A 12,493-nucleotide genomic window follows, 5' to 3' on the forward strand; every position below is an offset into this window, starting at 1 on the left:
TTTTCATCTCGCTTTTATTCATTTGTTTGACTTTACAATTGCGGGTTTCTATATGCCAACAACTTAGGTCAAACATACAAATACATCTACAAACTTTGTAATCACTTTGCACAACTTTGCGTTCACTTTGTACGACTTTTCACGGTAAGTTAAGGTAGAACGGGACGATGCTTACGTCATTAACGCGTAGTTCTATTTGCGGTATCGAATTACGACAATTTACGACAGTGCACTTTGCGGCTATGGTAAAATGGCGACCAACAATAACAAACGTAGTCTGCCGCGGTTTCGTGGAAAGTTTTCTAAAACTGGTGATATTCCCAGTAAGTTTCGCTCACTTAAACCATTTACTTCTAATACTAGTTTATGTGTTAAAAGTGGAAATCAGAGTGAAACTTCTAAAATATTCAACGAAAACCACGATGAAGAAACATTGCGATTGGGTTCAGGTCGCGATACTAGTAGTAGTAGTAGCGGCGGTGATTGGCGAGTTGGCAGACGTGTCGTCGATTTAAATTACGTTGCTAAGCAGTTGAACCACTGTAAAATGTGTAAAAACCCACTGAGGCTTGATTCCTGTATTGGTGAAACTCGATATGGTTTGGCAAGCATACTGTACGTACAAGTAAGTGACCCATTTTTTTTTCAGTGATTTGTTTTTAATTTTATTATTATCACATCAGCTTGTATTTGATTTGTAACTTTTTTCACTCCCTCTTTTCATCCCCTTATGTGTTAATAAATATTGCAGCCACTGTCAGTATGATATCGCGTACATGTTGAAAATCACACATAACTTTATACTAGTATCCTATCTGGGTAACGACTGTCTTGGCCTTGAAGCTCGCCATGTTGTAGAGGAATGCGTTCATTTTACCAGTTACTAGTACCCAAGGTTTACATTCGTTTGTTATAATATTTATATAATACAAAGCCGTTTTATAATTTTTACAAGAATGTAATGAATTTATATTACAAATAACCCGAATACTCAGTGCATTATTTTCAAATAATGAGAATGTTGTTAGTATGTAAATATTCTTGGGTGTTTTCATATTGTGAAAGCCTAAATTATTCTACTGCACTACTTATATTTTAGTGTGATGAAGACACCTGTCAAGTAGTAAATGATGTTCATACAGGGAAGAGACATGCTACTATTGATTGCCACAGCAGAAAATGCTATGATGTAAATACCAAGTTAGCTGCTGGTGAGAAAGTCCATAGTTTATTTCACGCATACTCAGTTATGCAAAAGAAACAATGTTACCATTTTTCTTATAAATTCTTAACTTTTTCATATTATTTAATTTCATTTTTATTTATTTTGATTCACAGCATAATGTTTGTGATACTGATTTTTACAGTTAAGTATACTCATTAGTTTTTTTTAGTACCAGAACTATTATGATATGCATGTCTCATTTTCAATGAACAGAGAACTCAATACATTTATATAAAAGTCTTTTTAAAATTATTATTTAAATTGGTATTGGCCTGTCACTCATGATGTTATAAAGTATTTTGATCGAGGAATATTAAACTTCAAGACAATCTGACAACTAAAATTTCCAACTTTTTCAGGAATGCTGCATGCAGGAATTGGTCCAACTCACGTTAATGCATTATTAACTTCAATGAATATTCCTCCAGTTGATGAGAAAACACTGAAACGCAGAGAACGAGAAGTTGGTAAAGTTATAGAGGTTGTTGCTCGCCAATCTTGTAAAGATGCATCTGAGATGGAGAGATCATCCACAATCAGCAGTATTGAAAGTACTGAGTTACCAGTGGTCAAAATACCTGTATCATATGATATGTGTTGGCAGAAGAGAGGGAGAGCACACAATAGCTTGACAGGTATGGTATAGTTATCTATCCATCTATTTTTTTTTTCAATTTACAATCATTTGTAAATGGAAATACATGCACAACCTCTGTTTGGGGAGAAAACCCAAATGAAAAAACAGTGTTGAAGAAAATGATTTCTTTTTTTCAGGTGCTGGTTCAGTGATGGGATTTGGAACCAAAAAAGTATTAGACTATTCAACTCGGAACAAACACTGTAAGATGTGTGACATGGCAAGGGAACATTGTAAGAGTGTAACACCACATGACTGCAGAAAAAACCATGATGGATCATCAAAATCCATGGAATCCAGTGTTGCAGTGGAATTGTTTAAGAGGAGTGGTGATGCTGGTCTAAATTACTCCATACTGGTAGGTGATGATGACTCCACTACCCTTAGCAAACTACGAGCTGAAGTAGATGAAAATATTGGAAAATGGTCTGACATCCAACATGCCAAGAGAGCCATTGGCAACCAGCTTCACAATATAAAAAACAAACACAAAGAACTCACACAATCAGTCATAGAGCACATTCAGTACTGTTTCGCATGTGCATTAAAACAAAACAAGGAAAACGTAAGTGGTATAAAAAAGGCACTACCAAGTATTGTATCTCACATATTTGGTGATCACAATAATTGTGATACTATTTGGTGCAAGGCCCTTACTAATCCTAACTATCTTCCTAAACACCTACCAAGACAGAAGTACCTGAATAGTGATCTTTTGAGAGCTGACTTGAATAGTATTTTACAGCTGTATGCATCAAATGCTGATAAACTTGCTCCGCTTGGTTCAAGCCAGCAAAACGAATCACTGAACAATATCATTGGCAGTAAGGCACCAAAGATCCGCCACTATGGTTGTAGCGAATCCAATGATTTCAGAGTTGCAGCTGCAGTTGCCCAAAAAAATTTAGGCAGAAGTTACATTTCTAAAGCAGTGGCTACCATAAAACTGTCACCAGGTGTACATACTTGTACATTTGCTTCAAAACAGGACAAAATACTAAGCAGAAAGCAGAAGGATCAAAATAAAGCAAAATATAAAAAGAGGAGGCGTGAGTTGAAAGAACAAAGGAGTAGAAAGAAAATGAGACAAGAGGTTAGAGAAGGTACCCAATATGAACAGGGTTGTGGATACCATAACGTCAGACAGACTGTGGAGATTCCTGGGGCTACAGTCAAACCTGAGCTAATACAGTACCATCCAAATGAAGAAAATATAATTATCTTTGATTTAGAAACAACAGGTACAGGTCAGTGTCATTACCAGATCATAATTCCTTTGTTTGTAATGCATTTTGATTATTGACTGTACACATGTCAGGCTTGCGTTCACTTATAATTCTTGTATTTTTACTCAATTAACAAGTGTACCTAAATTTTCATAACCTATTGAGTGAACTGTATGCAAAAGAAATCCTAGTTTCTAAGACCGTAATACCTTGTTGCACACAGCCAAAATTACTTTGCACTGCACTAAAGAAATGTGAAGCCTGCATGTGTATAATCATCAAGAAATCATGTTTGTGTGTGTGTGCGGGGGGGGGGGTCATTGAAATTGCCTAATAGAATGGGGACGTGCCATTGAAATTGGTACTCCCGATTTTTTATAATTATTAAATGGGGATTCAGCGCAAAATAGTTGATGCAAACTGATGAGTTAACCTGACATTTTGCATGCATGCACAGTTTAAACTAGCATCTACTGTAAATGTATTAATGATTCACTGGGTTTTAATTTCACTATTTTCGCTGATAAGTTAAATCCGCTGAATTAAAACACAGTGAATATGCTGAAAACATTGAAATAGTTAAATTAAATGTCAATAAAAATAAATTATTGTACAGTACCTTGTTTTGTGATTCTTATTTGATAAAAATATGGGTGTAGACTTTGTCCTTTCTCTAGTATAAAATTTGTTATTTTTGAGGGCTCAGTGGCATCCCCCCTCCACACAGCAATATGTTACGTGACACCTGGGCATAAATTGCTGCTAAGATCATAATAAATATACCTGCTAATAATTTTTTTCAAATATATGTGTAGGTCACGATGCTGAAATAACTCAGATATCTGCAATAGGAATCAATGAATCAAGAGAAACTGTTTTTAACAGTTACGTTTTGCCTGAAAATGAAATTACACCAAGAGTTCAACACATCACACATCTACAAACAGCCATGATGGGAAATGAAAGGAGACTCCTATATAATGGAAATGTGGTACCCAGTACATCAATAGCTGAAGGACTAACCAATTTTGCTGCATTTCTTGATCAGCAAAAAAATCCAGTTGTTTTAGTTGGTCACAATGCCCATGCATTTGATATGAGGCATTTTGTCAGGGCCATTATCAATTGTAACCAAACTGAGATATTCTGTAATTTAATCAGCAGTTTTGGAGATACATTGCCTCTGTTTAGATCTTTATATCCCGGGAAACAATCATATTCCCAAAGTTCTCTTTACAGTGATTTTTTAGATCAACAGTACAATGCTCATAATGCAATTGATGATGTGTGTGCTTTGCAGCAACTACTTCTGTCATGTCATATCTCCGCAGTCTCATCTTTCATAGGGTATTGTAAAACAACACAGTCTGTTATTGATCTAGTCAGATTTACTGATAGATGTAGGCCACTTTTACATACTTTACAGCCATTAGTATCTACAAATGTCATCAGCAGTGGAATGTCTCAAAAAATAGCAAATTCTGGTCTCAATTATGAACATCTACTTTTAGCATTTCAGAGATCAGGTACAGAAGGCTTAGAAAATTTATTAACAGAAAAATTTAATGGTAAACCCAGAGTTACATCATCTCGGAAAATCATTGAGAGTTTGTGTACGTATTTTGGTAACAAGCAGACAGCTAGTGTTGAGTAAATTGAACTTGGTTATAAGTCTATGCTTATTATGCAAGGTGCCAACCATAGTGTGATTTCATTACATTATTAATCTTCATTACATTACCTACCATTCTTTTGTAATACATTGTCTTATTACATTATTGATATTCATTGCATTGCTTTCAATGGAACCAGTGCCATTTTATTCTTGCCTTTATTATTGATATTTTCTTTACACCTTATTACTATCCTTTGCATTGTGAATTGCTTACTTAATATAATATTCCCTGACTGTGACAACTGAAGGAAGGCTTCCATGTATCTTAGCTTCCATAAATTACCGGTACAGTGTATATGTATTTGTAGCTGACTGGTTTAAAATGCATATCAATAAAGTATATACCCTTACACTGCATAACATTATTTATATATATATATATATATATATTTATTTATTGACAAATGAACAATTATTTTTATAGTTCACTGTGATGTTTATTTTATGGTGCAGGTTCATAAATAATGAGATTTACTCACCATAACATCTAAGACATTGTTGAATAAAGTATAGAAACTGTAAAATAACACTTATCTAAAGATTCCAAAATTAACATTGTTTCATTCAAACAAGCATGACCTATAACCCCTGGGGGAGGGGTACACCAATTGAAAATGTACACAGGTTTGCACCATGACAGTATAGATCCCTCTTTTTCATGCCCGGCCGATCTTGTTGATCCTTTTTCAGACATAAAAATCTCAGACCAAAATGGAAGTTCATACATATTTTATTTATGCATACATGTTTGTATTTGCCCAATTTCCAGTTGCTGGGGAGCCCCTACCCAAAATTAATGGAAGTACACCCCCATGCCTATTACTGGGGGAGATACCCTGCTGTACCCTGCACTGATGTTTAACATTCCTAATTTGGTAATTCTAACTCCCTCTTGTCTATTTTGATATGATACAATGTTGCTGCATCAATTTCAAGTGCATAATCTAGTTGTACAATTACCACCATTGACCACTGAGGGCGCTCTTTTAGTCTGTACAATTTCGAACATATCAGACATTTGATTCTGTATAGTGGCAGTTGTGGACTGTTGACCCACCTTTTTTTTCTAAATGACTGGTGAAGAACCATGGTTAGATTATTTTTAGCAAATTTCAAAAATATTTACCGTACATTTTTTTTTTATTCTTGTATCTTTCTAAGTGAGCAGTTTTTTGGTTAGAAAACTGAAACATATTTTATTTAATAAATTGATTTTTAGACAAAAATAAAGATTACACATGCCTTGTTTTGTTCCAATATTTGTGTATATGACGCTGTATGCTGATAATAATACACATAGGTCTATGTTTTTTTTTGAAATATTTTAGTTCATTGACAATTAGATAAAGCTTTGATAAAATTTGACCTTTGACCTAACTTATGGCAATATCACAAATTCTGGACGGTAGATTTTTCTGAAAACTAAAATTAAGGATAATTACATTGTGTTGACCAACTATGGTAAGTTTCACTATAATCTGTCTGTAAGTGATTTTTTGAGTCTAAGGTCCTGTTCTACCTTAACAGGTCAAACTCCACTATGTGCCGACAGCGTCACCAACTTGTTCTCCGAAAATAATAGGGAAATTGAAAAATGTTCATGAATTTGAAAACAAGCGTAAATTTCCATGTCTTTCTACTAAAAATGATTAACATCACAGTGAAAAAAAGATGCACGAACGTTGTCTCATATCTTTGATATGTATGTGATGAAACCAAAAAAAATCCCCAGATGGTTTTCTCAGGCAGTCTCCCATGCAAGAACTAACCATGCCCGATTGAGCTTAACATTAAACTTTGTCTCTTCACCTACCCACACTACTGCTTACGTAATTGGAAATATACTCGAATTAGCGACTATTTCATTTTTGAATCTGTTTTAAACTTGATAGCTTTTGTACAAGTAACTTCTTGAATTGACCTATGACCTCTACATGCTTCGAGTGATAGTACGTTACTTTAACGGCAATGTGCGAAATGTGTATTTACGTTTTCGAACTTTTGACTATGGAATCCGTCAATATAATATCATATGTAACATTGCCAAACGATTCTACAAACTTTGCAATCGCTTTTCATAACTTTGTAAGCATTTTGTCTTCAATTTTCGGTTCGCAGTTGCGATAATCTGCTTACATATCGGGAATTTTCTAGACATATACTCAATGTTTTCGAAATTTAACTGCTGGGTTGGCATTCCAATGACTTAGGTTATATATACATGCAACTCCGCCAACGTTTTGAACGCTTTTATCAACATTGCATGCTGCTTCTATCATCTTTACGGTCAGTCAGCTCATGTGATACTCTGCTAATATAGGCTGTTTTCATCTCGCTTTTATTCATTTGTTTGACTTTACAATTGCGGGTTTCTATATGCCAACAACTTAGGTCAAACATACAAATACATCTACAAACTTTGTAATCACTTTGCACAACTTTGCGTTCACTTTGTACGACTTTTCACGGTAAGTTAACAGGTCAAACTCCACTATGTGCCGACAGCGTCACCAACTTGTTCTCCGAAAATAATAGGGAAATTGAAAAATGTTCATGAATTTGAAAACAAGCGAAAATTTCCATGTCTTTCTACTAAAAATGATTAACATCACAGTGAAAAAAAGATGCACGAACGTTGTCTCATATCTTTGATATGTATGTGATGAAACCAAAAAAAATCCCCAGATGGTTTTCTCAGGCAGTCTCCCATGCAAGAACTAACCATGCCCGATTGAGCTTAACATTAAACTTTGTCTCTTCACCTACCCACACTACTGCTTACGTAATTGGAAATATACTCGAATTAGCGACTATTTCATTTTTGAATCTGTTTTAAACTTGATAGCTTTTGTACAAGTAACTTCTTGAATTGACCTATGACCTCTACATGCTTCGAGTGATAGTACGTTACTTTAACGGCAATGTGCGAAATGTGTATTTACGTTTCGAACTTTTGACTATGGAATCCGTCAATATAATATCATATGTAACATTGCCAAACGATTCTACAAACTTTGCAATCGCTTTTCATAACTTTGTAAGCATTTTGTCTTCAATTTTCGGTTCGCAGTTGCGATAATCTGCTTACATATCGGGAATTTTCTAGACATATACTCAATGTTTTCGAAATTTAACTGCTGGGTTGGCATTCCAATGACTTAGGTTATATATACATGCAACTCCGCCAACGTTTTGAACGCTTTTATCAACATTGCATGCTGCTTCTATCATCTTTACGGTCAGTCAGCTCATGTGATACTCTGCTAATATAGGCTGTTTTCATCTCGCTTTTATTCATTTGTTTGACTTTACAATTGCGGGTTTCTATATGCCAACAACTTAGGTCAAACATACAAATATATCTACAAACTTTGTAATCACTTTGCACAACTTTGCGTTCACTTTGTACGACTTTTCACGGTAAGTTAACAGGTCAAACTCCACTATGTGCCGACAGCGTCACCAACTTGTTCTCCGAAAATAATAGGGAAATTGAAAAATGTTCATGAATTTGAAAACAAGCGTAAATTTCCATGTCTTTCTACTAAAAATGATTAACATCACAGTGAAAAAAAGATGCACGAACGTTGTCTCATATCTTTGATATGTATGTGATGAAACCAAAAAAAATCCCCAGATGGTTTTCTCAGGCAGTCTCCCATGCAAGAACTAACCATGCCCGATTGAGCTTAACATTAAACTTTGTCTCTTCACCTACCCACACTACTACTTACGTAATTGGAAATATACTCGAATTAGCGACTATTTCATTTTTGAATCTGTTTTAAACTTGATAGCTTTTGTACAAGTAACTTCTTGAATTGACCTATGACCTCTACATGCTTCGAGTGATAGTACGTTACTTTAACGGCAATGTGCGAAATGTGTATTTACGTTTTCGAACTTTTGACTATGGAATCCGTCAATATAATATCATATGTAACATTGCCAAACGATTCTACAAACTTTGCAATCGCTTTTCATAACTTTGTAAGCATTTTGTCTTCAATTTTCGGTTCGCAGTTGCGATAATCTGCTTACATATCGGGAATTTTCTAGACATATACTCAATGTTTTCGAAATTTAACTGCTGGGTTGGCATTCCAATGACTTAGGTTATATATACATGCAACTCCGCCAACGTTTTGAACGCTTTTATCAACATTGCATGCTGCTTCTATCATCTTTACGGTCAGTCAGCTCATGTGATACTCTGCTAATATAGGCTGTTTTCATCTCGCTTTTATTCATTTGTTTGACTTTACAATTGCGGGTTTCTATATGCCAACAACTTAGGTCAAACATACAAATACATCTACAAACTTTGTAATCACTTTGCACAACTTTGCGTTCACTTTGTACGACTTTTCACGGTAAGTTAACAGGTCAAACTCCACTATGTGCCGACAGCGTCACCAACTTGTTCTCCGAAAATAATAGGGAAATTGAAAAATGTTCATGAATTTGAAAACAAGCGAAAATTTCCATGTCTTTCTACTAAAAATGATTAACATCACAGTGAAAAAAAGATGCACGAACGTTGTCTCATATCTTTGATATGTATGTGATGAAACCAAAAAAAATCCCCAGATGGTTTTCTCAGGCAGTCTCCCATGCAAGAACTAACCATGCCCGATTGAGCTTAACATTAAACTTTGTCTCTTCACCTACCCACACTACTGCTTACGTAATTGGAAATATACTCGAATTAGCGACTATTTCATTTTTGAATCTGTTTTAAACTTGATAGCTTTTGTACAAGTAACTTCTTGAATTGACCTATGACCTCTACATGCTTCGAGTGATAGTACGTTACTTTAACGGCAATGTGCGAAATGTGTATTTACGTTTTCGAACTTTTGACTATGGAATCCGTCAATATAATATCATATGTAACATTGCCAAACGATTCTACAAACTTTGCAATCGCTTTTCATAACTTTGTAAGCATTTTGTCTTCAATTTTCGGTTCGCAGTTGCGATAATCTGCTTACATATCGGGAATTTTCTAGACATATACTCAATGTTTTCGAAATTTAACTGCTGGGTTGGCATTCCAATGACTTAGGTTATATATACATGCAACTCCGCCAACGTTTTGAACGCTTTTATCAACATTGCATGCTGCTTCTATCATCTTTACGGTCAGTCAGCTCATGTGATACTCTGCTAATATAGGCTGTTTTCATCTCGCTTTTATTCATTTGTTTGACTTTACAATTGCGGGTTTCTATATGCCAACAACTTAGGTCAAACATACAAATATATCTACAAACTTTGTAATCACTTTGCACAACTTTGCGTTCACTTTGTACGACTTTTCACGGTAAGTTAACAGGTCAAACTCCACTATGTGCCGACAGCGTCACCAACTTGTTCTCCGAAAATAATAGGGAAATTGAAAAATGTTCATGAATTTGAAAACAAGCGTAAATTTCCATGTCTTTCTACTAAAAATGATTAACATCACAGTGAAAAAAAGATGCACGAACGTTGTCTCATATCTTTGATATGTATGTGATGAAACCAAAAAAAATCCCCAGATGGTTTTCTCAGGCAGTCTCCCATGCAAGAACTAACCATGCCCGATTGAGCTTAACATTAAACTTTGTCTCTTCACCTACCCACACTACTACTTACGTAATTGGAAATATACTCGAATTAGCGACTATTTCATTTTTGAATCTGTTTTAAACTTGATAGCTTTTGTACAAGTAACTTCTTGAATTGACCTATGACCTCTACATGCTTCGAGTGATAGTACGTTACTTTAACGGCAATGTGCGAAATGTGTATTTACGTTTTCGAACTTTTGACTATGGAATCCGTCAATATAATATCATATGTAACATTGCCAAACGATTCTACAAACTTTGCAATCGCTTTTCATAACTTTGTAAGCATTTTGTCTTCAATTTTCGGTTCGCAGTTGCGATAATCTGCTTACATATCGGGAATTTTCTAGACATATACTCAATGTTTTCGAAATTTAACTGCTGGGTTGGCATTCCAATGACTTAGGTTATATATACATGCAACTCCGCCAACGTTTTGAACGCTTTTATCAACATTGCATGCTGCTTCTATCATCTTTACGGTCAGTCAGCTCATGTGATACTCTGCTAATATAGGCTGTTTTCATCTCGCTTTTATTCATTTGTTTGACTTTACAATTGCGGGTTTCTATATGCCAACAACTTAGGTCAAACATACAAATACATCTACAAACTTTGTAATCACTTTGCACAACTTTGCGTTCACTTTGTACGACTTTTCACGGTAAGTTAACAGGTCAAACTCCACTATGTGCCGACAGCGTCACCAACTTGTTCTCCGAAAATAATAGGGAAATTGAAAAATGTTCATGAATTTGAAAACAAGCGTAAATTTCCATGTCTTTCTACTAAAAATGATTAACATCACAGTGAAAAAAAGATGCACGAACGTTGTCTCATATCTTTGATATGTATGTGATGAAACCAAAAAAAATCCCCAGATGGTTTTCTCAGGCAGTCTCCCATGCAAGAACTAACCATGCCCGATTGAGCTTAACATTAAACTTTGTCTCTTCATCTACCCACACTACTGCTTACGTAATTGGAAATATACTCGAATTAGCGACTATTTCATTTTTGAAACTGTTTTAAACTTGATAGCTTTTGTACAAGTAAATTCTTGAATTGACCTATGACCTCTACATGCTTCGAGTGATAGTACGTTACTTTAACGGCAATGTGCGAAATGTGTATTTACGTTTTCGAACTTTTGACTATGGAATCCGTCAATATAATATCATATGTAACATTGCCAAACGATTCTACAAACTTTGCAATCGCTTTTCATAACTTTGTAAGCATTTTGTCTTCAATTTTCGGTTCGCAGTTGCGATAATCTGCTTACATATCGGGAATTTTCTAGACATATACTCAATGTTTTCGAAATTTAACCGCTGGGTTGGCATTCCAATGACTTAGGTTATATATACATGCAACTCCGCCAACGTTTTGAACGCTTTTATCAACTTTGCATGCTGCTTCTATCATCTTTACGGTCAGTCAGCTCATGTGATACTCTGCTAATATAGGCTGTTTTCATCTCGCTTTTATTCATTTGTTTGACTTTACAATTGCGGGTTTCTATATGCCAACAACTTAGGTCAAACATACAAATACATCTACAAACTTGTAATCACTTTGCACAACTTTGCGTTCACTTTGCACGACTTTTCACGGTAAGTTAACAGGTCAAACTCCACTATGTGCCGACAGCGTCACCAACTTGTTCTCCGAAAATAATAGGGAAATTGAAAAATGTTCATGAATTTGAAAACAAGCCTAAATTTCCATGTCTTTCTACTAAAAATGATTAACATCACAGTGAAAAAAAGATGCACGAACGTTGTCTCATATCTTTGATATGTATGTGATGAAACCAAAAAAAATCCCCAGATGGTTTTCTCAGGCAGTCTCCCATGCAAGAACTAACCATGCCCGATTGAGCTTAACATTAAACTTTGTCTCTTCACCTACCCACACTACTGCTTACGTAATTGGAAATATACTAGAATTAGCGACTATTTCATTTTTGAATCTGTTTTAAACTTGATAGCTTTTGTACAAGTAACTTCTTGAATTGACCTATGACCTCTACATGCTTCGAGTGATAGTACGTTACTTTAACGGCAATGTGCGAAATGTGTATTTACGTTTTCGAACTTTTGACTATGGAAT

General features: G+C 35.2%; 1 protein-coding gene across 2 annotated transcripts; it reads left to right on the forward strand.

Moving 5' to 3' along the window:
* The first annotated feature begins 237 nt into the window (after nucleotides 1–237).
* On the forward strand, nucleotides 238–5,290 carry LOC146732612 (uncharacterized). Of its 2 annotated transcripts, none has more exons than XM_085492095.1 (5): nucleotides 238–625; nucleotides 1,100–1,211; nucleotides 1,585–1,860; nucleotides 2,000–3,109; nucleotides 3,904–5,290. In XM_085492095.1, exons 1-5 carry the CDS (start codon nucleotides 251–253, stop codon nucleotides 4,740–4,742), a joined length of 2,712 nt encoding a protein of 903 aa, XP_085348221.1. In that variant the 5' UTR covers nucleotides 238–250; the 3' UTR covers nucleotides 4,743–5,290. The 2 variants fall into 2 exon arrangements, with proteins under 2 accessions (XP_085348221.1, XP_085348222.1); XM_085492096.1 differs by lacking the exon at nucleotides 238–625 and adding an exon at nucleotides 1,339–1,366 and having other exon boundaries at nucleotides 647–1,211.
* The last annotated feature ends 7,203 nt before the right edge of the window (nucleotides 5,291–12,493 follow it).

The sequence above is a fragment of the Saccoglossus kowalevskii genome, chromosome 17 (assembly GCF_978046115.1).
Source record: "Saccoglossus kowalevskii chromosome 17, keSacKowa6.1, whole genome shotgun sequence".
NCBI classification, from domain to species: Eukaryota; Metazoa; Hemichordata; class Enteropneusta; family Harrimaniidae; genus Saccoglossus; species Saccoglossus kowalevskii.

What these genes read in the sequence shown, in the direction of transcription:
- LOC146732612 (XM_085492095.1), top strand. Translation starts at nt 251, where the DNA reads ATGGCGACCAACAATAACAAACGTAGTCTGCCGCGGTTTCGTGGAAAG. An exon ending in CAAGCATACTGTACGTACAA is followed by an intron (nt 626 to 1,099) that starts GTAAGTGACCCA and finishes CTTATATTTTAG; the next exon opens with TGTGATGAAGACACCTGTCA. An exon ending in TTTAGAAACAACAGGTACAG is followed by an intron (nt 3,110 to 3,903) that starts GTCAGTGTCATT and finishes ATATATGTGTAG; the next exon opens with GTCACGATGCTGAAATAACT.